The sequence below is a fragment of the Camellia sinensis genome, chromosome 7 (assembly GCF_055761805.1).
Source record: "Camellia sinensis isolate YWXY chromosome 7, ASM5576180v1, whole genome shotgun sequence".
NCBI lineage: Eukaryota > Viridiplantae > Streptophyta > Magnoliopsida > Ericales > Theaceae > Camellia > Camellia sinensis.
Window position 1 is genome coordinate 11,349,889 of NC_138967.1, and position 23,083 is coordinate 11,372,971.

The following is a 23,083-nucleotide window of genomic DNA, read 5'->3' on the forward strand; positions in this document are numbered from 1 at the left end:
TAACAGGTGCAAACAACATCCCAAAAAACCAGTCACATACCCATTTAGTCACATAAGCATGTTATCACATAGTCACAAAATGCATAACACTTCCAAAGCATGCTAAATGAACCCATTGTGGTTAAACAACCACTTCCCACGAGCTCCAAGTATTCAAACCCGGTAGCTCTGATACCAACTTGTAACGCCCCAAATTTCTAGCCCAAATGATAATACAACAATCATGGCTCTTTCAAGAAAAACCAAATATAAATCTCCAAACTTACATTATATGATACAATAGTTCTTCATGCAACAATACATTAATCCAACAATAAGTAAATAAACAAATAAATACCCCCAAGGGGTTTACAAGTTTCCAAGGCTTGAGCCTGGTTACACAAAACGGTTATTCAAACCCACACACATACAGCCCATGGCTTACACACAGAGTCACAGCAAAATGAGAGTCTCATATTCTCAACACACATTTTCCCGCCTCTAGTTAGGCGGCATCACCACATCTTTTCCTGCACAAAAATCCCGTAGGGTGAGCATAAAGCCCAGTAGAAAATCCTTAACAAAGTATATACATTTTATACAAGTCTCAAGAGATGAAATGCACATGGCATTCTATGCCCTTTTGAAAGAAAATCATATCTTCATCTTTGAAAACCATCATGCTTAATGATGTCATGCAATTTCAATTCTTCAAAACTTAACAATTCATTTCAAGAGCAGTAAATACGACTCTGGTAATCCTTAGGTTGGTGTCTGCAAGCAGACTATACAAGTACTACCAATTTGTCATTTTTACCAACATTGACTGGAAGGCTCGACACCTATAATCTGTCATTTTACCAGTATTAACTGGAAGGCTCGACACCTATTCAATTTTATCTACACCACCTGTCAAGACTTACCACCGTATTTACCCCAAAACCAATTCATGGAAACTTGTTTCTCAACATTCTTTTCGCAATGCAAGTTTTCAAATCAACTTTCAAAGTTTAATCTAATCAAATGAATTGATATGCCAATAATACAAGATGAATATAAATACTTTTATTCCAATTCATCATCCAAAGAATAACACAATTCCCTCTTCTCAAGTATCCTAAACAATTAGTCATTTCAAGACTATTTCAACGTTTTGAACAATAATTTCCAAAAATGATCAACAATTCTCATATTCCCTGAAATTCATCATTTATGTAAATATAAATAAGAAATTTTCCAAACTTCTATTTATTTTGACACACAAAATAAATATAACAATATCATTCATGGATTTTTAGTCTCTTTAAAAAAAAATTCCAAATTCTAGGTTTTCTCACCAAAACTATACGACTCAAATCTTTTGAAAGAAAACTTTTCAAAATCATCTTTTCTTCAATCAATGAAGATCAAAACCCATAAGATCATTTTAAAAGAACAAGAGACAAATCCACTTTCAAAATCGCTCAACTTCTTGAATTAACAATCAATTTTCAAAGCTATCAAAGGATGATTTCGAAAATCATCTAGATCTTGAAAATATATATATATATATATATAACTCTAAGAAAATCCCTACCTCAAGTTTTGAAGAAGAAATGAGATGAAACCCCCAAAATCAACGGTGTTGAAACTCGATCTTCACCGCACACAACGAAGCCCTCGAGAAGTTAACCAACTTTGATGAAGAACCTATGGCAGAACTCTAATGGATCTTGAGAAATCAAGGTTTTGATCCAATTTGGCATAGGGAAATATAGAGAGAAGGAAGAGGAAATGTTTTTAGAGAGAGAGATATACAAAAGTGATCTGAAATATCAGATTCACGAACTGATATAACATGGTCCGCTCGAGCATGAAAAGTCCTGCTCGAGCGTCGAATACACATTCTCAATACTTTTGCAAACAAGTCAAACTTCTGCAACCAAACATTCTCCGCTCGAGCGCATAAACGGCCGCTCGAGCGAACAAGCAACTTCGAATGCATTTTGTATTTTTTGCTTCAGGGGTGCTGCCCTTCGACCCCGCCAAGGCGCTATCCTCGGACCTGCCAAGGGGCACTGCCCCCGTCGACCCCCGCGAGCTGACTGGGCAGCTCAATCTCCAACCTGCCCAGTCAAAGTGGCAAAACATGAAAGAAGGTTGAAACCAAGATCGCTACAAAAAACAAGTTCTACAAAATTGGTAGGCATTTTTAAAAATTGTGAGCCAATAAAACCCGCTTTGTAAAACCTTAGCGGCCATTTTGTGCGCACTAAAATATTGATCTAGACAATATGTAAACAACTCTGAATCCTCTCAAAAATAAAACCTAACCTTAGTTGACTATATGTGCAAACCAAGGAGTTCTCATTTGTGATACCGCGTTACTTGTCTGGGAACAAGTCCTGTAAGACTAGCAGGTCAGTAGTGTGATTAACTAGAATTAGAGATAAGTCGTCAGCTACAACATTTTTGGTACTTTTCTTGTCCTGAATCTCTGAATCAAACACTTGTAGCAAGAGTATCCACTTAATGAGTCTCAGTTTGGTCTCCTTTTTAGACGACAAATGTCGCAAGACGGCATGACCAGTGAAGACAATGACCTTAGAACCAATAAGATATAACTAGAACTTGTCCAGTGCAAAAACCATAGCCAATAACTCTTGCTCAGTGGTGGTGTAATTTAACTAACCATCAGAAAGAGTCTGACTTGCGTAGTAAATCGCATGTGGCATTTTGCCCACACAATGGCCCAAAACTGCTCCAACTGCATAATAGGAAGCATGACATAATCGCAAATGGATGAGCCAAATTCGGTGATTGTAAAATTGGGGTTGTACAAAAGGTAGCCCTCAAAATCTCAAATGCCGCCACACATGGCTCATCAAAGACAAATGGGACATCCTTGCCAAGCAAGTTGCACAAGGGTCATGAAAGCTTTCTAAAGTCTTTAATAAACCAGAAGTAGAATCCTGCGTGCCCTAGAAATAAGCGCATGTGGCATACCGATGTAGGTAAGGGCTAACCAAAAATCAAGTCGACTTTAGCCTTGTCAACCTCTATACCTCGTGGGGACCTGGTGTGACCCAACACGATACCCTCTTGAACCATGAAATGACTATTCTTTCAACTCAAAACTAAGTTTGTTTCCGTGCATCGTGCTAACATTGTGGCTAAGTTTTGAAGACAAACCTCAAAAGACGGGCCAAAAACAGAGAAGTCATCCATGAAGACTTCTAAAAACTTTTCCACCATTTCAGAAAATATTGCCATCATGCACCTTTGAAAGGTCCCCGGTGCATTACATAGCCCAAATGGCATTCTTCTATAGGCAAAAATGTCAAAAGGATAAGTGAATATAGTCTTTTCCTGATCAGCTGGGTACATAGGAACTTGACTGTAACCTCAATAGCCATCAAGAAAATAGAAATAGCTCTAATCCACTAACCTCTCTAAGATTTGATCAATGAATGGTAAGGAAAAGTGATCCTTCATTGTCATGGAGTTGAGCTTCCTGTAATAATGCACACTCACCGCCCGATGGTGGTTCAATGTAAGGACAAGCTCTCCTCTCTCATTTTCAACAACTGTAAGACCCGACTTTTTGGGTACCACCTATATAGAACTTACCCACTTTCTATCAAAGATGGGGTTAAAATACCTGCATCTAGCAACTTCACAACCTCTTTTTTAACCACCTCTTTCACATTGGGGTTCAACCTCATTTGCATTTCATGAGAAGGTTTAACATCTTCCTCAAGATAGATGCAATGCATGCAAACAAAGGGATCAATACCCCTCAAATCAGCCACTACCCACCCAATAGCACTCTTTTGCTCCTTAAAGACACTTAAAAGTTGACTCTCCTGATATGCATTCAAGTCAGACATTATGATAATTGGGAGTGTCTCCTTAGGACCCCAAAAAAAATACTTGAGAGTAGCCGGCAATGACTTCAACTCAAGCTTGGGTGGTGCCTGAAGTAATGGTAAGGCAGGCTCACTAGACATTAGAGGCAATGGTTCGAGTGGTGCCCTCCAATGTGGAAAATCTAGAGTAAGATGAGCATCAAGCAAAGCATTCACCTCTTCTATGGACCCCTTAATATCAAAATTTTCTATCCCAAGATGAGCTAGACATGCCTCCAGAGGGTCATCTATGAGAATGGAGGGCAAAGCCTCCTCCATTATTTCACCTATCACATCAACAAACAAGCACCCTTCCCCCTTAGGGGGTTGTTGGGATGCTTAAAAAATATTGAGTTTCATTTGCATATTCCCAAATGAAACATCCATGACCCCAGTACGACAATTTATACATGCATTGATAATTGCCAAGAAAGGTCGACCTAAGATTATTGGGATTTGCTTCCTAGCGCTAGCTACTGGTTCCATATCTAAAACCAAGAAGTCAACAGGAAAATAAAACCTATCAACCTTCACAAGAACATCCTCAATCACGCCATGAGGCACTTTGAGGGACCAGTCAGCTAATTGTAGTGTGATAGTTATGGGCTTTAACTCGCCAAGCCCAAATTTTCTCGTACACAAAGTACGGTAGTAAATTGACACTCGCCCCCAAATCTAGCATGGCCCTCTCAATAAAATGATCCCATATGATGCATGCAATGGTTGGGGCACCTGGGTCTTTAAGCATTGGAGGTGTGTCACTCAGAAGAATGGAGCTTACTTGTCCCATGAGTATGACCTTTTAGGACACGTATGTCCCAGATTTACGCTTTTGCATACACAGGTCCTTCAAAAATTTAGCATAGGACGGTACTTGTTTAATCGCTTCCAATAGGGGGACATTGATTTTAACTTGTTTAAAAACCACTATCATCGCCTCCATGGATACCGCCCTCTTATCAAAAGGGAACGATGTGTCAAGGCATTGGGAAAAAGGTGCCTTGGGCACGTATGGTGCCTTGGGCACACTTGAAGTACTAGGGGACAAGTCACCCTCTTTTGGTGTTACTTTTGCACCCTTGCTCTTATCGGGTTTACCACCGTGGTCATCCTTCTTAGCCTTAGTTGCATCAAATACAACTAGTAGAGGTCCTCACTCCATTTCACTTCACAAAATAATTATCGCCTACACCTATTCATGTTGTTTACCACTCCAACAAGACCCATCATCCTATATTGACTCTTAAGGTTGGCCACAGTCTCACTCAGTAATTTTCCCTCAACTCTTCTATTGATATTATTAGCCATTTGACCCAATTAGGCCTCAAGCTTAGCAATGAAGTGAGTGTGGGAATGAACTACTAGTGCTAGCCCCTAGAGGTCTGAGAGAACCTACAAAAACCAAGCCTCGAAGGTTGAATTTCCTTGAGGTGCAAGTGGGGGTAGTGGTTGTCAGTAAGGTTGTGTTAGGTAGTAGGAAGATTGATTTGCAAAATTATTAAAATTCTGCCTTGGTGGTTGAGAAGGGTAAGAAGTGCCTTGTGATAAGGATCTCCATGAAAGATTCGAGTGGTTTCTCTATCCTGGGTTATAGGTGTTAGAGTATGGATTGTTACCCGGTCTAGAGAATCCTTAAACCGCATTTACATGCTCTTGGACTAACTCTGGAAATTGTGGTGCCAAAGGGCACTCACTCAAGTCATGAGTAGGGCTCACACAAATAGCACAAGCCTCATTGAATTGAGGTTGTACTTGTTGTGTAGAGGCATGCCTTAAAGCTAAAAGTTCATCGATTTTGCGGGACAACGCTTCTATTTATTGGGCTACCTCAACATTGCGTCCAACCTTATAAACGCCCCATCTTTTCGGGGCTCCAGTAACAGGTTACCAAACTTACCGGGCTACAAAGGCATGGTGAAGAGAGTTATCATTTAGGTTTTCAAAAACTTACCATGCCTCAGCATCACTCTTTGCCATAAATGTCCCACCACAGGATGAATCCATCATTTGGTAGTAAAGCTTATTTAAGTCAATAGAATGTCTAAACAAGTTGCCAATAGGGCACTTGGTGGTGAGGACAATGTTGGAGAAGGTCTCGAAGTCTCTCCGAAATCTCATGAAATTGCTCGCCATCATTTTGAGTGAAATTTGTGATGGCTCACCTCAATTGGTTGGTCTTACCAATGGAAAAGTACTTCTCCAAAAAATTTTGTTGTAATTGGTCCCATGTTATGATAAAATTAGTAGCCAAGGAGTTCAACCAACGTGGCCTTTTCCTTGAGTGAAAAAAGGAATAGTCTCAACCTAAGGGCCTCATCAGTGAAATTCTGGATTTTCACTATAGAGCAAATTTCTAGAATTTCATTTAGATATTTGTAAGGGTCATCAAGAACAAGTCCGGGGAATGACGGAAGCATTTGAATGGTGCTGGAATTAATCTCATAGTGGGCAACAATGGTGCCCGGTAACTGAATGCATGATGGTGAAGTGTATGCATTGGGTGTGAAATAATCCTTGAGGGTCCAATTGGGCCCATTAGGAATAAGGATTAGGTTCAGCCATTTCTATTGGCTCTAGATATGGATATTCAATCCTAAGAACACAAAAAAAGGCTCTAAGGTTCCTAAGAGTCCTTTCTAGTTCAAGGTCCAAATTCAAAAGTTCAGGGTGGCAAAAAAGTCACCCGTGCATACATTACTCACACACACTACGTTTTGACTCTTGTGTATCTAATGAAACAGAATGCCAAAGGAAAAGAAATACTTATAGCGATTAACAAAAACGCTTTATTCGCCTCGCGAATGCGCAACATGTAGACCGTTGTGCCCAACCTGTGCTTGTGCTCCCGCTTTTAACACTTTGGTGCTTTGCTCGTGTCTTTTTCTTTTCGCACTTTAGTGCTGCGTTTTTTCTTTTATTTTTTATTTCAAGCTCGGTTGTTCTCTGCTTCGCACTATAATGTTAACTCCACTCACAACAGTTTTTGTACAATTTGCAACACACAAGAGTAAAATCCTAAACTAAAAATTGACATAAGAATTTAACTTTCAATTAATTAATTTTGACAAAAGTCTTCGGTAACAGTGCCAAAATTTGATGCGTCGCTTAACACACCAAAAATAAACACTAAACTATACCTAATTCCTTAAAATAATTGCAAGTCCAACTATCAAACCACAAAGACTAATGTAAAACAAAACTAATTTAACTTGCAAGATTACTAAATTAATTTTGATAAAAAGATTGATGAGAATTATATTAAAACTAGAATTAAAACGAAAAAGAGAAATTAAATTAACAACGAAAATTAGGGTTTGTGAAATTGATTTTTGGGAAATCCTAGGGCAAAGAATCCATCCCTAGTCACATAAATAAGGTTTAACATCGGCCATTAATTATAATCTGGTTTGAACTGCCCAATGATTCGCAACTACAAGTTTGAAACATTGATCAAGAGGATTGTCGCATTCAACGTATAGGGATGAATCATCTCTAGTAGTACATGTAACGCCCCAAATTCTAGCCCAAGTGATAATGCAACAATCATGGTTCTCTTAAAAGAAAATCAAATATAACTTCCCATACTTGCATTACATAATAATAATAATTCCTCATGCGATATTACATTGATTCAACAAGAAGTAAATAGCCAAATAAGCACCCCCAAGGGGTTAACAATCTTTCAAGGCTTTTAAGCCCGGTTACACAAAATGGTTATTCAAACCCACAGATACATAGCCCTTGGCTTACAAATAAGATCACAGCAAATGAGAACTTTTGTGCTCTCAACACACACATTTCCACGCCCTCAATTAGGCGGATTCACCACGTCTTTTCCTGCACAAAAATCCGGTAGGGCAAGCATAAAGCCCAGTAGGAAATCCTAAACAAAGTATATACATTTTATACAAGTCTCAAGAGATGAATGCACATGCCATGCTATGTTCTTTTAAAACTAAGACACATCTTCATCTTTTGAAAATCATGATGCTCAATAATGTCATGCAACTCCAACTGTTCAAAATTAACCAATTTAACTCAAGGGGCGGTAAATACAATTCTAGTAATCCCTAGGTCGGTGTCTGTAAGTAGACTATATAAGTACTACCAATTGTCATTTTTACCGGTATTGACCGGCAGGCTCGACACCTATCCGTGCGACTTTCTGGTCTTTCACCAAGGACACTCAAGCCAACTTAATTAATTCCATCTACACCACCTATCAAGACTTACCACCGTATTTACCCCAAAACCATTTCATGAAAACTCGTTTTCCAATATTCTTTTCTCAATACAAGGTTTTCAAATCAACGTTCAAAGTTTAATGTAATTAAATAAATTGATATGCTGCATTGAATCATGCATGAATTGCAAGATTCTAAGAACCATGGCTAGGACTACGGGGAATGAAGCATAAAAGACATGTGACGTATATTGAAGCCCAAAAATAGATATCTCTGTGCTTGAGCTTGCACTCATGTTGTATAAATGTGCTTGACTTGTCTATGTTTTGATTAGGGTCCGACTGGTTATTTACTCTGCTTTTGATTTGTTCTAATTTTTCATCTAAAATCATGATAAAAAGATATGTTCATTTGAGTTCTCTGCTTTGTGATTGAGAGTAGTGAATCTTTAGCATATTATTAGGCCTTCATTGCTATTTTTTTTTTAATAGTCTGAGTCTATTGGACTATCTGGTGAAAGTTGTGAGTGTTAGCTCACATGGAACTAATCTAGAGCAGCATGTACTTGAGATTCTGCTTAGAAACAGAATTAAGGAAGATAAGGGTATATGGTTTGAAGAACGGACAATATTTGATGTAATCATCTTGTGGGCAGCTATGTCACAAATGTATAAAACTCAGACTCATCCATCCAAAAAAAAAAAAAATTCCTTAATGCTTAAGTCACCCAAAACCTAACATGATAACAAAAGTTTCTTTTAATCTGCTTATAAGATTTTGGAATTTTTTTATTTCATTCTTGAATGTATGAGGTTAATCATTTGGTGAGTTTGCTTCAAATGCCTGATCATGCACATTTGTCTCTTGCAGGTTCCATTTCAGGTCTCGCTTGAAGTAAATGTAGTCCTTGTTGGTCTCACTGGTGATGGTGGCTATAGGTACTCAATTGATTCACACAAATTGGAAGAGTTTCTGAGAGTCAGCTTCTCATCTCATAGGCCCTCATGCCTAGAGACTGGCGAGCCCCTTGATATCGAGCATCACATAGTGTATAATGTCTTTCCTGTAAGATTCTTCTAGATTATGGTTCGTAAGAATTTCATTCCCATGCTAGATATAGTTTGAAACTTCAAACTTCCACCTTGGGCTTTTGCATGATCTTTACTATTTCACCTAAAATTATATTGTGCCATATGTGTTTTTGCATGAACTTAGTGAACCATATTTCGTCTTTTCAGTATGATGTAAGGTTGATATTGCTGAAAGGGGTTAAAAAGATGAAGCTGATACTTTACTTCACATTTTAATCATATATATTCTCAGAACAGGCTGGGCAGCCAGAATTGATAGAACTTGAGAAGGCACTGAAGGCAACAATGGTTCCTGCTGGGACTTCTAGAGAGGTGATTGTGATTGTTTATCTCAACCACAACTACAAGTCTTGTTTGTTTTTGGCCATTTACTGTTGGAAATGGTTGGAAAATTCTGGATAAAACCAGAATTTTTTCCTATGTTTGGCCTATTTTTTAGGTGGGCCCCGAGCATCGATTTTTGCGGGTCAAAATGGTAACGCGTTCTATGCCACGTTATGATTCACGTGGTATATTTGGTTGCTCAAAACTATTACCGAGTGAATGGGAAATTGAAGCCAAAGTATGCTCCATGGAAATGGAGTTTTGATGGAAAATCCTTAAAGGTTTGAATAAGGCTTGTCTCACATTGATTTGGTGAGAAGTTTTGAATGGGTTTATAAGGCATGGGATTGGAACTTGGGATGTGCCCCAAAGGGTACCCAAGTGTTTTAGAGAGGGAGGTTATGGGCAAAATGGGCTAGACCCATTGGACTCAAAATCACCACACGCGCGCCGCCGCCGTCCGGCTATGGTGTGAGGTTGGGTTAGGCTTGTCCGGCCCAATACCTATTTTTTTAGGCCAAAAATATTTGAATTTTATTTTATTTTTTGGTAAAATAAAATCCAGAATTCAAATTAAACAGGAAATAAACTGGTCCGATTTTTTCTATACACCCAAACAGGTCCTTTTTCTGTTTTTTGAACCCAACAGATTTAAATCTGTTTAAATTCAAAGCCGAACATTTTTCAACCTGTCCAAACAGTGCCTATCTGTTTAAATTGAACAGGTTTTGCACCTGTTTAATTCAAAACTAACGGCCACAATTTTGCTTATAAATAGGCTAGCCCCCCATTTGGATTTCAACTCTAATTTTCGTACTCCATCTTCTGCTATAAATCTCTGCATTTTGCTGCATTTAATTTCTGAAAGAAAGAGTGTAAACACTTAGTGTGTTCGTTAGGCAAACAATTTGTAGTGCTGCTATTGTTTGTAGTTGATCATTTCATCCTGGGAGATAGACGTTCACATTCTGAAAGCACTGTAGAGAGGACGAATTTGTCTTAAGAACACAGTGTCAAACACTGGACTTGATCAGAATAATATTCAAGATATTAATCAAGTAAGTTATTTATTTATTTTCTGTTTTTATTATCTATTTAAATCATATTTTAATTTTATTTTTGTAACAAAATAAAATCTATTTTTATTTATTTAATTCTTTTTCTAGTTTGATTTTTGTAATCAAATAAATTCTCTCATTTCCTTTATTTCTTTATATTCTTATTATTGTTTAGTACACAACAGAATTTAATCTTTTTAAATACAGTGAAGATTGTACGACATTTACAAGTATAGATTGTCTCACAATAAAGTTCTCATTTATTTGCATTTGTAGACTGACTTTGGAAGAGAGGTGCCTACTTTTGAGGTGGATGCAATGGCTGTGGAGCCAGTTTTTCATAGGCTTTATTCATACATATTTAACATGGAGAGTGGGAGATATTCTGGAGAAGAGATGGACAGACCTGTGCCAAGTGCAATATTTATTGTTAATTTTGATAAGGTATCTATATTGTTTTGTCTTTTATCTGAAACTGAAATCACTATGTTTTTCGTGGAATCTACTTACAAAGTTTATAGCACCACACCACCCTTAAGGAGACACTAGGTATGAATGCATCATTGTGACTTCTTTTCCTGTACTGGGGCTACTTCCTTCACAGGTCAGAGTGGACCCTAGGAAGAAGGATATTGACCTCGAAAGTCTAATGTATGGAAGAATTTCTCAGCTAACTGAGGAAGAGATGAAAAAACGAGAGGGAGATTATGTTTACCATTATCATTACAATGGAGGTGGTGCCTCTCAGGTTTGGCTGAGCTCTGGCAGGTATAGTTGGTATACACTAATTTTGTAAAATATATTTGAGCTTGATATTAATTTTCCTAAGGCTACTATTTCTTAAATATGTTACGAAAAAAATTACTTTGTTTATTTGTATAGATACATATATACATATATGATATATATAGATAGATACACATATATTGCCATATCCTTAATGTATCTGTTTCTTACTATTTTAGAATTTTCCATATCAATGTATCTGTATTGGTATCCATGCTTAACAGAGCATTTAAAACTAACCGCATGTAGGATAATCTTCACTGTAATTAATTAATTCAATTTGTGTACTTAACAACAAACAAAATATAAAAGAAATAAAGGAAATGAGAGAATTTGTTTAATTACAAAAATCAAACTCGAAATAAAAATAAATAAATAAAAACAGATTTATTTTGTTACAAAAACAAAATTAAAATCTGATTTAAATAAATAATAAAAGACTGGAAATAAATTAAATAACTTACTTAATTTAATTTCTTCGAATTATAATCTGATCAAGTCTAGTGTTTGACACTGTGTCCTTAAGACAGATTCGTCCTCTCCACGGTGCTTTCAGAAATTGGACGTCTATCTCCCAGGATGAAATGATCTACTATAAACAATAGCAGCACTACAAATTGTTTGTCTAACGAACACACTAAGTGTTTATACTCTCTCTGACAAGAAAATAATGTAGCAAAATGAAGAGGATGTTTGCAGAATTATGAAGGACGAAAATTAGAGTTACAAAATCCAAATGAGGGATGTCCTATTTATAGATGTAATGGTGGCTGTAGGTTTTGAATTGAATAGGTATGAAACCTGTTGGTTTTGAATTCAAACAGATTTGAATCTGTTGGATTACAATTCAAACAGATAACAAAAATGGGAAGGGCCCTGTTTGGGTGTACAGTAAATCCGGACCAGTTTAATTCCGGGAAGGGCCATGTTTGGATGTACAGTAAAAACCAAACTAGTTTAATTTTGAATTCTGGCTTTTATTTTACCAAAAATAAAATTAAATTCAAATATTTTTGGCCCAAAAAAATTAGTATTAGGCCGAACAAGCCCAACCCAACCTCACACCACGCACCCGCACCCAAGCCCAGGCCCGGCCCAGCCCAGCCCGCCCGACCGGACGGACGCACGCGTGTGTAGTGATTTTTAGGTCCAATGGGTCTAGCCCATTTTGCCCATAACCTCTCCCTCTAAAACACTTGGGTACCCCTTGGGGCACACCCCAAGTACCAAACCCAAGCCTTATAAACCCATTCAAAACCTCCCACCAAATCAATGTGGGACAAGCCATTTTACAACCTTAAGGAATTTCCACCAAAACTCCATTTTCATGGAGCACACTTTGGCTTCAATTTCCCATTCACTCGGTAATGGTTTTGAGCAACCAAATATACCACGTGAATCACAACGCGGCATAGAACGCGTTACCACTTTGACCTGTGAAAATCGACGCACGGGGCTCACCTAAAAAATAGACCAAACTTAGGAAAAAATTCTGGTTTTATCCAGAATTTTATAACCATTTTTAACAATCCCCAACATGAATGGAATTTGATGACAACAGAAATGCAACAATATGCAGATTTATCGAAAGAGTATAAGTCGAAAATATCTTGCATCAGGATAGGTAGTTTTCGGCCTTGAACCTTTCCTAATGATAACCTATCGGACTTACTAGCTAACCAATGGACGCGATGCCTTGAATTGTTCAGCCGTTTGTGTAAGCCAAGACAATAGATTTCACACAAAATATCTTCTAACACATCGTGGTTCTCACTGTTGTGTTCATTTTGGCCTTGAACGCGCCTGGTTTTCATAAGTGTTTCTAGAGAATTTTGTCTCTTCATTCTCATAGAACCGGCCCCAGTTCAACACTCATATAGGTGATTCTTATTGTGAGTATCTCCTTATACTCGTCTTGATTTATGCCTCAATCAAGATATAAGTAATCATTAAAAGCAAAGCTTATCCTTATACCCCTGCATACAACATATGTTGCAGATATCACTCTCACCATAGGAATGGGTAGGAACTTAATCCTTTGGTGATTTCTGGCGAGCCATACATAACTTGGTTGTCCCTTTGAACTTAGTTCTTGGGATCTCCAGTCATATAAGTAGGGTTACCATTATGACGACTCTTATGTAATAGGCTTTAATCCCATCCCCTTCGATGAACTATACACTAGCTCTTTTGTCAAACCTTTTGTTAACGGATCCGCAATATTCTCTTTAGATTTTATATAATCTATTGAGATTATTCCGTTTGACAACAATTGCCTTACGGTATTATGTCGACGACGAATATGTCGTGACTTACCATTATACATATGATTCTGTGCCTTGCCTATTGCAGATTGACTATCACAATGAATGCAAATAGCTGGCACAAGTTTTGGCCACATTGGAATGTCTTCTAAGAAGTGATGAAGCCATTCTGCTTCTTCTCCTGCTTTGTCCAACGCAATGAACTCGGATTCCATTGTGGATCGTGCGATGCATGTTTGTTTCGTGGATTTCTAAGGAACAGCAGCGCCTCCTAGAGTAAAGACATATCCACTTGTGGATTTTGAATCTTTAGTATCTGATATCCAATTTGCATCACAATAACCTTCGAGTACTGCTGGATATCGAGTAAAGTTCAAACCATGATCACGGGTGAATCTTAGATATCTAAGAACCCGAATGATTGCTTTCCAATGGTCTTCTCCAAGGTTACTAGTGTACCTACTCAATTTACTGATAGCATAAGCTATATCAGGACGAGTACAATTCATTAGGTACATTAGGCTTCCAATGATTTTGGAGTATTTTAACTGAGACACTGCATCACCTTTATTTTTTGATAAATAAAGGTTGACGTCTACAGGTGTTCTAGCTAAATTCATATCATCCTTGATAAATTTACCAAGAATTTTCTCAATATAATGTGATTGAGATAATGCATATCCGTTAGATGTTTTAGTAATTTTCATTCCTAATATAACATCTGCGACCCCCATATCTTTCATATCAAATCTTTTGTTAAGCATTTGCTTAGCTGATTTGATCATGTTTTGACTGCTTCCAATGATAAGCATGTCATCCACATAAAGACAAACTATGACATATCCTTGGTCAGTGTTTTTAACATAGACGCATTTATCACATTCATTTATCTTAAATACATTAGTAAGCATTGCATGATCAAATTTTTCATGCCATTGTTTAGGTGCTTGTTTTAATCCATAAAGGGATTTTAAAAGTCGACAAACTTTCTTTTCTTGCCCTGATACTACAAACCCTTCGGGTTGCTCCATATAGATCTCTTCATTTAGATCACCGTTTAAGAAAGCTGTCTTAACATCCATTTGATGTATTTCTAAATTAAACAACGTTGCTATAGAAATAAGCATGCGAATGGATATTATTCTTGTCACAGGGGAATATGTGTCAAAATAGTCCAGACCTTCCTTTTGTCTGTAACTTTTAACTACAAGTCTTGCTTTATACTTGTCAATTGAACCATCTGCTTTCATTTTTCTCTTAAATATCCATTTATATCCAAGAGGTTTAGAACCTGGTGGAAGATCCACCAATTCTCAAGTATGATTTTGCATAATGGATTCAATTTCATTATTAACAGCCTCTTTCCACAAAGGTACTTCAGGACCTGTCATTGTTGCCTTAAAGCTTTGAGGTTCATTTTCTAACAGGTATGTCAGAAAATCTGGACCAAAGGATTTTGATGTTCTTGCTCTCTTACTTCGTCTTGGTTCATCATCAGTTAAATCCTGTTGGTCGAGACTATTACTAGTCTCTTGTGTTTGATTGTCATTAGTCTCTTGACTTTGTGTACAATCATAAGTTCTTTTCTGTAAACTTAATTCCTGTCCTTTCTTGTAAGGAAAGACATATTCAAAAAACACAGCATTCCTTGACTCTATAATAGTGTTCACATTTATATCAGGTATTTCTGATTTATAAGTCAGAAACCGATATGCACTACTATTCTGAGCATAACCAATAAACACACAGTCTACTGTTTTTGGTCCAATCTTAGTCTTTTTAGGAACAGGAACTTCAACTTTCGCCAAACACCCCCACACATTTAAGTATTTGTAGGAAGGTGGTGGACCTTTTCACAATTTATAAGGAATGCTTTTGATTTTCTTGTGGGGTATTCTATTAAGAACATAATTAGCAGACAATATTGCTTCCTCCCACAAGTTCTGTGGTAAGCCTGAACTTAGTAACATGGCATTCATCATTTCTTTTAGGGTTTTATTCTTCCTTTTAGCAATTCCATTTTGCTGTGGAGAATAAGGTGCTGTAGTTTGGTGAATAATGCCATGTTGTGCACAAAATTCATTTAATGGTGCATCATATTCACCACCCCTATCACTTCTAACCATTTTAATGGTTTTATCAAGTTGATTTTCAACTTCTGTTTTGTAGAGTTTAAACATTTCTAAGGCTTCATCTTTACTTCTAAGTAAATAAACATAACAATATCTTGTGCAATCATCAATAAATGTTATGAAATACTTTTTGCCTCCTCTAGATTAAATAAATCTTAGATCACATACATCAGTATGAATTAATTCTAGAGGTTCGGTTTTTCTTTCAACCGATTTAAATGAAGCCTTAGTTAGTTTCGCTTCTACACAAATTTCACATTTATGATTAGGATTAATTTCAAACTTTGGTATATAATCTAAACCAATTAATCTACGCAAAGCATCAAAATTCACATGCCCTAATCTACCATGCCATAAATTTGACTCAAGAATATAAACAAAAGATGTGTTATTCTTATTCATAGCAACTTTCGGTACAACTGTCATTACATTCAACTTAAAGAGACCATCACTCATGTATCCCTTACCAACATACATACCACTCTTTGTTAATACAAATTTATCAGACTCAAAGACAAGCCTAAAACCATTTTTACTTAACAAAGAACCAGAAACTAAATTCTTCCGGATGTCAGGTATATGCAGTACGTTATTGAGGGTCAGTTCTTTCCCTGATGTCATCTTCAAGATAACTTTTCCTTGTCCAGCCACAGTAGAAGTAGAAGAATTTTTCATGAAAAGTTGTTCACCATTTGCAGCCTCATTGTAGATAATGAACATCTTCTTGTCCGCACAAATGTGGTGAGTTGCTCCAGTGTCAACCCACCACTCTTTGGGATTTCCAACCAAGTTAGCCTCAGACACCACAGCAGAGAGGTTGATGTCATTCACTCCGTCAGAGATGTAATCCAATTCTGTTACATTGGCTTGATTGGTGGTCTTCTTACTTGTACTTCCATGATCCTTCTTAGGGCGGCGGTAGTCGGAAGCTCGATGCCCAGTCTTGCCACAGTTATAGTATTTTCCTTTGAACTTCTTCGTTACTATAGTTGTCGCCTTGTTTAGGACCATCTCTAGTAAACTTTCTCTTTTTGTTATGTGGTTTATGAACTTGTTCAACCACATTAGCCTTGGACTCAATGAGATTTTTCCCATTCCTCTTTTTAGCCTTTCGGTTATCTTTCTCAATTCTTAATCTTACAATCAACTCATCCATGGTCATCTCTTTGCGTTTATGTTTTAAATAATTTTTGAAATATTTCCAAGCCGGTGGTAACTTTTCCACTAAAGCAGCGACTTGGAATGACTCGCTAAGAGACATACCTTCTGAATAAATATTATGCAAAATTATTTGAAAACTTTGAACTTGAGAAATTACCGTTTGGGAGTCTACCATAACAAAGTCCAGAAATTTACCGACGACAAATTTCTTCGTGCCGGCATCCTCTGTCTTTTACTGACTTCAAAGGACTGTATACATTATACAGCATGTTGTCAAGGCCATTGAGGATGTAGTTTCTGCATAGGAAATCTGAATGTTTCCAAGCATCTACAGCGGCAACAATTTGCCGATCACTTTCACCCTCTTTAAGTGCTGGAGCCTCTTCATGGAGAAACCAGGCCAAATTAAGAGTTGTAAGGTAGAACAGCATCTTCTGCTGCCATCTCTTAAACTCGGTACCGTTAAATTTTTTCGATTTTTCTTCATGATTGATTGGTACATGAACATGGTTCTGGATCGGTATTGGTGTAACAATAGGAGTACCACTACCAGATGCAGTTTCAGTTGCAGTAGCCATAATCTCTTATTACAAAAATCAAGAAAAATTAAAACACAAATTAATTTTCTAGTTACTAAAACCAGAAAATAAATTTATAACACAAAATAATTTTATTTTCCTTATTACTAAAACTAGAAAAATAAAATATCACAATAATTTTCTGTAATACAAATTAATATTCTGCAATTGTTAATGACACCAGTATATTACTACTAGTTGTCAAATAAAAGAGACAGTATATTACTACTATCTGTCAAATAGTATAAACAATATTTCTGTAGGACAATCTTCACTGTATTTTAATTAATTAAATTCTGTTGTGTACTAAACAACAATCAGAATATAAAGAAATAAAGGAAATGAGAGAATTTGTTTGATTACAAAAATCAAACTCGAAATAAAAAATAAAAATAAATAAAAACAGATTTTATTTTGTTAACAAAATAAAATCTGATTTAAATAAATAATAAAAGACTGGAAATAAATTAAATAACTTACTTGATTTAATTTCTTCGAATTATAATCTGATCAAGTCCAGTGTTTGACACTGTGTCCTTAAGACAGATTCGTCCTCTCCACGGTGCTTTCAGAAATTGGACGTCTATCTCCCAAGATGAAATGATCTACTACAAACAATAGCAGTACTACAAATTGTTTACCTTACGAACACACTAAGTGTTTACACTCTTTCTTTCAGAAAATAAATGCAGCAAAATACAGAGATTTATAGCAGAGGATGGAGTACGAAAATTGGAGTTAAATCCAAATGGGAGGCTAGTCTATTTATAGATGTAAAGGTGGCTATTGGTTTTGAATTGAACAGGTATGAAACCTGTTGGTTTTGAATTCAAACAGATTTAAATCTGTTGGGTTATATTTCAAACAGATAACAAAACGGGAAGGGCCCTGTTTGGGTGTGCAATAATACCAGACTGGTTTATTTCAGGAAGGGCCCTGTATTTTATTTTACCAAAAAATAAAATTAAATTCAAATGTTTTTGGCCCAAAAAGATTAGTGTTGGGCCAAACAAGCCCAACCAAACCTCACACCCAAGCCCAGCCCGCCCGAACGGCAGCGCATGTGGTGATTTTTGGGCCCAATGGGTCTAGCCCATTTTGCCCATAACCTCTCCCTCTAAAACATTTGGGTACCCCTTGGGGCACACCCTAAGTACCAAACCCAAGCCTTATAAACCCATTCAAAACCTCCCACCAAATCAATGTGGTAGAAGCCATTTTACAACCTTAAGGAATTTCCACCAAAACTCTATTTCCATGGAGCACACTTTGGCTTCAATTTCCCATTCACTCGGTAATGGTTTTGAACAACCAAATATACCACGTGAATCACAACGCGGCATAGAACGCGTTACCACTTTGACCCGTGAAAATCGATGCACGGGACCCACCTAAAAAATAGACCAAACTTAAAAAACAAATCTAATTTTATCCAGAATTTTATAACCATTTCTAACACAGTCTTCCCAAAATTTCGTCTACGCTGGAATTCTTCTTGCCGGATTCTTTGTATATTTTGTAGTCATTTTCTTTTCATCTCCTGCGCGCTGATGTAACAAAATCGCAATCCTCACCCAGAAATTGTTCCAAATTTTGTGATGCTCAGTTACGTCGACAAATACATGTATCAGCATACACTTTTGATAGATAGAGGAAAAACTTAACATGAAAAGCTTCTTTATCAATATCTGAAATATCGAAACTATGATATTTTGTTGAGTTTATGTAGCCTCTCTTGTTTTACTTAATTGCCTAGCTGACACTTGTTATTGCTCCTAATCTGGGTGGCTCTCACAAGAAAATGGAGGATATCTACTGAAGAAAATCAGGTGCGTCCATGGTACCCGTGATTTTTGTGGGCCTGTTTCTGTTGATCTCTCTGTTCTTTCTGAATATCTGAAATGTGGGAACTGACATTTTTTGTTGGGTTTATGTAGGCTCATGTTTTCTTAACTTGCCTAGCTGGCACTGGTGTTATTGCTCTTAACCTGGGTCGTTATAGCGAGAAAAGGGAGGAGGATGTCTACAGAGAAAAATCAGGTGCGTCCATCGTACCCATGATTTTTGCTGGCCCGTTTATGTTGGATGTCTCTGTTGTTCTTTCTCAATATCTGAAATATGGAAACTGTGACATTTTGTTGGGTTTATGTACGCTCTGATATTGCTTCTAATCTGGGTGGCTATAGCAAGAAAAGAAGGGAGGATATCTTGCTGAAAAAATCAGGTGCGTCCATCGTAGCACGTATTTTCACAGGCCCATTTTTCTCATGCCTTGGTTATTTTATTTTTTTTAAAGGAAAAAAAAAAAAAAAAAATCCAATTTAGGAGAAGTTATCTGATGTTTCCAAAAAAGTGTGTGATCATGTGTAGACCCAACAATAGGAGGGCATGTCACCATTTTTTAGGAAAAAAATTTGGAACAAAGTAAACACTTGGACACTCGTGTAATTGGATAGACATATGGCCATGATGGTGTCGACCCACCTGATAATTTCTCGCTAGGAATTTTAATGGTATGCATTTGTAAGGAGTGATTTGATTTGGGTGGTAAAAGAAATAAATGAAGACTCATGAAATGTACTGATAATAATGACATGATTTAATTGAGAATCAAGAGAAAAGAAACAAAAAAATGAATCGAATTGGTTTGCCAAGTTGGGTTTATTGTAAAAAAGTCATTATAATGGTCACTTTTTAAACGGGGAGTTGAGTTGAGTTGAGAAATATTTATTTGATGGTAGATCTATCTTGTAGTTTAACTCTTATCCTCTATTTGGATTGACTGATTTGTAAAGAAATGATGATAAAAAAAAATATTTGGTTTATAAATTAGGTGAGGAATTGTGAGAAGAGTGAGCTCTTATTTTATCGATTTTATTTCTCACAAAAAGTGGTAAGATTTAATGATAAATAAATTGTTGGTTATAAGATATTTATAATATCAAGATTGCCTCAACAAATACAAAGGAAGAAAAAAAAAATTGTATCTCTCTCACATGTTTTGTTTTCTTATCCATCCAAATATGATAGTAAAAAAATACATTAGTGCGTTTGATTTTAATTTTCTCAATTTAATTTTTTAAAAATTGAGTTTTTTTGTTTTTATTGAATATTTTTAAAATTTTAAGCACTTTTTTTACTTTTTTAAATGCACCTTATTTAGATGTATCTAAAAAGTAAAATATTTGTAAAAAATTATTTTAAAAAATTAATAAATACACAAAAATACAAAAAATGTATTGAATTTTCCTTCTTTTTTTTGTATTTTTGGTATTTAGTAAATTTTTTTAAAAAAAATTCACAAAAATAAAACTTTTTGAGTGTATTTATGTTAGGTGTGTTTAAAAATTAAAAAAATTACTTAAAATATTTTAAAAAATTAATGAAAACAAAAAAGTAGAATTTTTAAAAAAGTGAATTTTAGAAATCAAAACCAAACAGAGTTTTTTTTTTTTTTTTTTCTCATGATCCAAATACTGGTTTAATGTGAACCTTGAGAGAAACTAGATGCACACCTTCAAAATGGGGATTGAAGTGATGCACAACATAGTTGAGTTAATTTTCATTCTAACCTCCTTCCCCACCATCCAAAGTCGGCAACCTATGCCAACTCTTCGGAAACCTCTGGTAACCCACTGCCCACCATCTGTCCACCTCCAGCAACCCATGCCAACGGCCACTACAACCATCGGCTTCTACCTCTGGTTGGTCTCCACCACTGACCACTACTTTCTAATAACTCACAAATATGTTTTTTTTATTTTCGTTTTATATATTCGCAAAACATTTATGTGCACAAAATAAGTTTTTGTTTTTGTTTCGAGTAATGCAACAGTGACAATCTAATGTGTCCATCTAGTTGTTAGTACAACATTGGAGATATGCATGAGTGGTTATGTCAATATTGTGTCAACAAGAAGGTAACTGAATGGCACGCAATGAGCGATCTAACAAAAGCGTCAAGTAAGATGGTAATTATAATATGATACAGAAATATAACAAGTTTAACATTATTGTTATGTTTTTGTTGCAAAAGTAAGTGTACGGGGAGCAAATATTCCGGCAAGCCCGTACTCCTTTCTTCCGAGCTCCGTTTCTGAGTCCGATCACCTGCGAGCAAATAACGGTGAGCTACCCGGCGGTGTGTGGCCGGAAAAACCCTCCGACGATCAAGTTAGCGCACACCTTAGGATAAAGAGAGAGAGAAGAGTGTTAAGAGTGTAAGAATTTCCTTACAAAAACGTTCTTGTCCCGTATGGGGGGCGCAAACATGCCTATATACCCTTCTGCGCCCCAAATCTACTCCCACTGGTCTCTCGACACGTGGCTCTGTTATCCCATCTGTCAGCACAAATCTTGCTATACATCACCTAACCCAATTGCCAGCCCACTCTGCTGGGAGCACGGCAGCCGGGCAACATTATCTCGGCTATCAACGGCCATACTGAACATGCCGAAATGCAATTGATATAGTTTCCTACTACCAGGCCTAATTCCAGCCGTGCTCAACTGTATTCCGGCGAAGCTGAGCTGGAGATTGGTTGTGCCGGACAGCCAACAACCTTCTCGGCCAAGCTCCAAGCGCCGGCTTTCCTACCGGGTTAAGGTGCGTGCATTACAGCCTTGCAACGCGTGAGCCGGGAAGCCTCATCTGGGCTGTTCCTCCACCTGTCCGTCCTTCGCAGAACCGAGATCATATAGCACGGTTCCATGTGGGCTTTGCCATTACCGAGCAATATCACGGCCTGATCTTGGAGCCCAATACCTCGGCCCAAATTTGTCCGGCTGACGTCTCGGCCCAATCTCAAATCATAAATCTCCCTCTCAATTGCCCCTTAATTCCGTCCGCAAAAGCGTAACTGGGATTACTTATTTCGACCGGGATAACACTTCATCGGTCCTTATAATGCAAAATATCGACCGGGCTAGTTGACATTCCTGTCTGCAAGCTTGCTCGGTTATACTCCTCGGTAGACGTCCTCTTCTTCAAAAATTATCCGGTTGTCTCATCGACTCTTCAACCTGTCCTTTCAGTTCTGATGTCGTCATAAATGGGGACATGTGGCAGGCTTCCATTGGACCTTGAGCAGCCAAACCAGCCGTCCGCCAGAATTTGAATTCTTGGCGGTTTCTCCGTCTATACATACAAGCCCCCTCTTTCTCATTTCGCTCCTACTGCCTCTCTCCAATCCGACGCTTCAGAGCTCAAGCACCTTTCTCCAAGCCTTGTCTGTCATTCTTCGTTCTCGAAGGATTAGTCCCTGCCCTTCGCTGGTAAGTCCTTCAACTCCTTTTTTGTTGCTATCTTCTTAAATATTTCACGCATTAGGGTACTAAAACATAGTTCTTAGGACGTAGGCCATAGAAATCGTCCCAAACCTCCCACTGTTCATGGTGTTCTTCATTTTCGCTGATGAACTTCGAAGAACTGGGGCGGACCGAGCTCCAGGTCTTCGTTTGATCCAGAAAACCAAATCAACCGAGCAAATAACCTGTTAGATATAACCATAGTAAGAACCGGGATAACAAAGGTCTGGGCCGCTCAACCGGGCTAAAATCTGGTCTACTTGGGCGGCCGAGCTCCTTGTCAGCCTCTACGACCGAGGTGGTTTGGCACTCTAGACGACCGAGCTAAGGTC

The 23,083-nt window shown here is 37.3% G+C and overlaps 1 protein-coding gene across 1 annotated transcript; it reads right to left on the reverse strand.

The window, feature by feature from the left end:
* Window positions 1-2,342: 2,342 nt before the first annotated feature.
* Window positions 2,343-4,145, reverse strand: LOC145795604 (uncharacterized). The gene is made up of 4 exons (XM_082880435.1): window positions 3,620-4,145; window positions 3,151-3,362; window positions 2,651-2,725; window positions 2,343-2,561 (listed from the first exon to the last, which is right to left on the reverse strand). Exons 1-4 carry the CDS (start codon window positions 4,143-4,145, stop codon window positions 2,343-2,345), a joined length of 1,032 nt encoding a protein of 343 aa, XP_082736561.1.
* Window positions 4,146-23,083: the final 18,938 nt, after the last annotated feature.

Coding starts and splice junctions, on each gene's coding strand:
- LOC145795604 (XM_082880435.1), bottom strand. CDS start 4,145: ATGGAGGAGGCTTTGCCCTCCATTCTCATAGATGACCCTCTGGAGGCA. Junction 3,363..3,619: donor TGTGAAGTTGCTAGATGCAG/GTATTTTAACCC, acceptor ATGGCTATTGAG/GTTACAGTCAAGTTCCTATG. Junction 2,562..2,650: donor AAGTCAGACTCTTTCTGATG/GTTAGTTAAATT, acceptor ATTGGTTCTAAG/GTCATTGTCTTCACTGGTCA.